Source organism: Nelumbo nucifera, chromosome 1 (genome assembly GCF_055504915.1).
Source record: "Nelumbo nucifera cultivar China Antique chromosome 1, China Antique-T2T, whole genome shotgun sequence".
NCBI classification, from domain to species: Eukaryota; Viridiplantae; Streptophyta; class Magnoliopsida; order Proteales; family Nelumbonaceae; genus Nelumbo; species Nelumbo nucifera.
In genome coordinates this window covers 213788425-213794013 of record NC_142649.1, presented here as the reverse complement: position 1 = coordinate 213794013, position 5589 = coordinate 213788425, and the positions used below count along the sequence as shown (strand labels likewise).

General features: G+C 38.1%; 1 protein-coding gene across 1 annotated transcript; it reads left to right on the top strand.

Annotated features, from left to right (window-relative positions):
- Nucleotides 1-204: 204 nt before the first annotated feature.
- Nucleotides 205-5052, top strand: LOC104604817 (uncharacterized). The gene is made up of 5 exons (XM_010269363.1): nucleotides 205-340; nucleotides 470-600; nucleotides 1988-2384; nucleotides 2526-2689; nucleotides 4990-5052. Exons 1-5 carry the CDS (start codon nucleotides 205-207, stop codon nucleotides 5050-5052), a joined length of 891 nt encoding a protein of 296 aa, XP_010267665.1.
- Nucleotides 5053-5589: the final 537 nt, after the last annotated feature.

The window sequence follows — 5589 nt, the reverse complement described above, 5'->3', positions numbered from 1 at the left end:
CTACAACAACAACCTTTTGAATCAACTCTAGCAGCAATTAAGCCCAAATTTGGGGTTGATAAGGAGAGAGACATGAACAATGAAGCTAAGAAGGACCTAGTATGTGAGCATTGCAAGAAACCTAAACATACTAAAGAGACCTGTTGGAAGTTGCATCCACATCTAGTTCCAGCAAAACTCATAAACAAAAAGGGGAATGCAAATATGGCTGTTAACACTGATAGTACAACTTCATCTAGCACAAGAGGCAATCCTCTAGACACTCTAGCTGTTGTCCAAGCTGCTCTAATTCAGCTGGAAAATGAAGTTGGTAATTCAGCCTCATCTTTTTCTCATTCAGGTAATCAAGCCTCAACTCGCCATGCCTCAGCTACAGGTTATACAGAAAATTCATGGATAATAGATTCTAGAGCATCTGACCATATGGCTGGCTTGTTGTCACTATTTACTACTTACCACTTATCTTCAGGTAGAGACAAAGTGTCCATTGTTGATGGCTCCTTCGTTTCTATTTCTAGCAAGGGAGACAATAAGTTGTCAAATGTTATTTTCTTATCTTCGGTTTTGCATGTTCCTATGCTTAGTACTAACTTACTTTCAGTTAGTAGTATTACAAAAAACCAAAATTGTTCAGTAACCTTTTTTCGGATCGATGTGTTTTTCAGGATCTGGAGACAAGGAAGGTGATTGGGACTAGCCGTAAGGCAAATGGAGTCCATCTGCTTAGAGGGAGTCATCATTGGAAAGATAGTGAGACTAAGAGGTCTTGTGTTTCTCGGTCTGTTGATCAGGCTATGCTTTAGCATAATAGGATGGGTCATTTATCTTTTTGGACTTTGAAGAGTTTGTTTCCTTGTTTATTTGAATCTATCCAGATGTCTAATCTGAAATGTGAAAGTTGTGAACTTACAAAACACTACAGGACAACCTATTCATTAAGCAATAATAGAAATAATATTTCCTTTGAAATTATGCATACTGATGTTTGGGGACCTTACCATACCACTGCCATGGGGGTACAGATATTTCCTACTGTTTTTTGATGACTATACTCGTTTTTCGTGGATTTATCTTATGCATTCTCGAGATGAGGTTCTGACATTAACTCGGATCTTTCATCAAATGATTTTAACCTAATTTTGGGTCAAAATCAAAATTTTTAGATCTGATAATGCGATAGAATATTTCCTACTGTTTTTTGATGACTATACTCGTTTTTCGTGGATTTATCTTATGCATTCTCGAGATGAGGTTCTGACATTAACTCGGATCTTTCATCAAATGATTTTAACCTAATTTTGGGTCAAAATCAAAATTTTTAGATCTGATAATGCGATAGAATATTTTGCAAACCCATTAGCCTCCTATTTGCTTGAGCATGGGATTATCCATCAGAGTACCTATCATCATACATCATGCCAAAATGGAGTTGCTGAAAGAAAGAATCGACACATATTGGAGGTAGTCAGTAGCATTATGTTTACCTCCAGTGTACCTATACGTTTCTGGGGGGATGTTATTCTTACAATAGTGTATCTCATCAATAGGATTCCTTCACGGGTTCTTGGCATGCAACCTCCATTTACCCTCTTATATCCTGATAAAGAGTTATTTACCATTCCCCTTAAAACCTTTGGTTGTATATGCTATGTTCAAATTCTTGGCCCTCATCGTTCCAAGTTTGATCCTAAGGCCTCAAAATGTATTTTCCTTAGTTATGCATAAACTCAAAAGGGATATTGTTGCTATGAACCTAGTTCTGGGAAAACATTTGTCTCAATGAATGTCACTTTCTTCGAATATGTACCCTATTATCCAAGGGTTTCTCCTCAGGGGGAGAGTAGTAAGGTAGGGATTAACTCATCAGAAGTTCCTTTACTTGCCCCATTTAAGTGAAGAGGGGTGTAATGGGGAGGGCTGTCAGAGATGCAGGGATGTGAGAGTCTATCACAGACGATGGAGATAGGTTGATTTTGGACATCAACAGTGCAAGCCAATCCCAATCTCCTCTAAAGATTCAGATCCCGGTACCACAGTAGCCCCGGTTCTTTCTGTAGAGCCAGATCCAGGTACCAAAGATACTATAGATGAGAGACATCCCATCATGGAGCCTTCACCTTCATTAGATGATCTTGATCTTCCCATAGCAGTTCGTAAGGGCAAGCATCGTTGCACCACATCCACAGCTCACAACATTTCTCAGTTCTTATCCTACGATCATTTGTCTCCCTTCTATAAGTCTTTTCTCGCATCCATTGCCGATGTTCCCATTCCCATAACAATACAGGAAGCATTGGAATTACCAGAATGGAAAGATGCAATAAAAGCAGAATTGGATGCCCTCATCAGAAATAATACTTGGGAAATAGTTGATCAGCCTAAAGGTAATAAACTGGTTGGATGTAGATGGGTATTCACTATGAAACATAATGCTGATGGTTCTATTGAAAGGTATAAGGCCCGGTTAGTTGCAAAAGGATTTACTCAGACATATGGCATTGACTACTTGGAAACTTTTGCACCAGTAGCAAAGATGACCACTGTCAGAGTCTTATTATCTCTTGCAACTAGTTACTCTTGGTCGTTGTATCAGATTGATGTTAAAAATGCCTTCCTCAATAGAGACTTACAAGAAGAAGTTTACATGCAGTTGCCTCCTAGATTTTATGGTATAGAGACAGGAAAGAAGGTTTGTCGGTTGAACAAAGCCTTGTATGGACTAAAACAGTTCCCCAGAGCTTGATTTGATAGATTTAGACAAGCCCTTGAAAAGTTCGGATATGTACAGGCCCAGTCATACTACACTTTGTTTATTAAGAGAGTGGATTCTTTCTTAACATTGCTTGTCATATATGTGAATGATATTGTAGTAACAGGAAATGATAATACTGAGATTGAGTCCCTTAAGCAACTCCTTCATTAAGAGTTTGAGGTAAAAAATATGGGAGAACTACGATACTTCTTGGGCATTGAGGTAGCCAGATCCAAGCATGGGATTTTTGTTTCTCAAAGAAAGTATGTTCTTGACCTATTGGAAGAAACAGGAAAGTTAGGTGTTAAGCCTACTAACACACTTTTTGAACAAAATCACAAGATCAGTGTAGAGGGTGGAAAGCCCCTTGAATATAAAGCTATGTTCCAATGGTTAGTTGGAAAAATTATCTATCTTTGTCTCACTCGACCCGACATCAGTTATGCAGTCAATGTGGTTAGTCAGTATATGCACTCTCCTAGGACTCCTCACCTCCTTGCAGTTGAGAGGATACTAGCATATTTGAAGACGTGCTCAGGCCGAGGCATTTTATTCAAGAATAATGATTACATGAAGATAGAAGTTTACACAAATGTTGATTGGGCTAGGTGTGTTGATGATCAAAGATCTACCTCTGGATATTGTGCTTTTGTAGGAGGTAACATTGTCTCTTGGAGGAATAAGAAATAAAATGTTATTTCTCGTCCAGTGGTGAAGTTGAATATAGGTCCATGGAAAATGGTGTAGCTGAGATTCTATTTGAGGAGTTAGGTATTGTTTATGAGAAATCATTGATGTTCTACTGTGATAATCAAACTACCATCAATATAGCCCATAATCCGGTACAACACAACAAAACTAAGCATATTAAAGTGGATTGACATTTTATCAGAGAAAGGGTTACATCTCAAGAAGTATATCTTCCATACATCACCTCCGGCATGCAGCTGACAGACCTTCTCACCAAGGTGGTTTCAAGGAAGAAGTTAGAGGCAGATCTATGCAAGTTGGCAATGGCAAACATCTATTCCCGATTTGAGGGGGAGTGTAGAGAACCACACTAATGTGGACCCCACTAAGGTGGTCCCCATTGTTCGTATGTCAGCAATAAGTTATGATTAGGATGATTAGTTCTTTTATAAGATTAGGATTAGTCTTTTTTCAACTTTATCTTATCTTATCTTATCTTACCATGTAAGCAATTCAGTCCTTTTACAAGTATGATACTATGTATATAAATTTAAGAGGGGGGCGGTTGTTTCAAACAACAACCCAACTCTCTTTTATCAAAATCTCTCCCGAGCTCTCTCTCTCTCTCTCTCTTTCTCTTTTCTCCCTCTTCTTTTCTTATTTATTTTTTCTCCTTTTAAGTGTTTGTTCAATCTTGAGCGACTACTCAAGGGTACAATTCAGGTAGTTGATTCAGGATTTCAAACCCAAGCCCAAGCTCAAAAATAGTATAATCAAGCTTTAAACTCATTTGGCCTTTTGTCCTAAGCTAAGTTGAAGCAATCTTGTATGCAATTACTTAGTTCTTCCTATATGTATGTGTGTGTGTGTACAAAAGTACATGAGATGATGTACAATAGGGAAACATAAATAAACAACCACAAAGCTACATAGGAAGAGATCTATCACTATAAAGTATCTCCAGATGAGAGATAGATTTGGCTAGCCCAAGCCCAAATATCTAACAATACGTTTACCAGTGAGAGCTGGTAGTATTTTAGTCTTTACAAAGTTGTCAATCTCAATTGGTCCATTAAAATCACAATAGATGCTTAATCCTTCAATTTCAGCTAACCCAAGGGAGAGCTAAGGGATAGGAGAGGAGAATACCAAGTTCACCACATTTCCGTGCAACTCATTAACTGAGATACCCTCAAAAGACTGGATCGTGCTAAGTTTTGGCCACATTTTCAAATACCCAGTATTTCTTTCTTCCCATACTCATCATATAAAAAAAAGTGACCTCTTTTGCTAAGTCCTTTGCCTTGTTATTGTCACAAGAAGTTTACAATCAGCTCAAGAATAACCCAACTATACCCAATTAGGTTGAGAAAATGGTGCAAACTTTTCCTAATTTCCTAACATTGGATAAGGAGGTGAACCGTAGATTCCCCATCACTAAGACATAAATTGCAAGTCAATGGAGAAAGAAACAACTCGCTTTTGTTCTTCTTTAGGATAAAATCACAAGTGTTTATTCTCTTTACGCTTGCATTTTGTGTCTCCAGGATGAGGAATCATCTGGGCATCTACTCCTTAAACTTGATTGGTTGTGGTTGGGTTTCCCTTGAACATATTAATGACTTTCTCTCACAATGGCAAGGGAGAGGTAAAGTCTATTGGAAAACAATAATTGCTCATGCGGCGATGTGGGGGGAATGGGAGGAAAGCAATAGCGACATATTTGATAATAAGGGTAAATCTTTCATAAACTTAACTTGCCATATTTTTCACCAATGTAATTTGTGGGCTATTAATTATGAGACTTTCAAAGGAATTTCTTTGAATGAACTATATAGAAGTGTGTATAATGTTCTACTTGCCCTTTTAGTAATATTTGCCCCTAGCACATCTTTTTGATTGGAGTGGGTGCTGAAATTAAACTTTGATGGAAGTGCTACAGGTAATGTGTATGAAACTGGAATAGGAATAATGGGGGTTAGGGAGGGCAATATTTGCTGGGCATTTAGTGGACCGATTCGGATAGTTGGCTTCATAGATGCTGCTGAGGTGTTGGCATTTGTCATTGGAATTCACATAATCAGACTTGGGCCCCTCAGTCCATTGAAGGTGATTTTGCAAATACAATCAAGTGGCTAAGAGAGAAG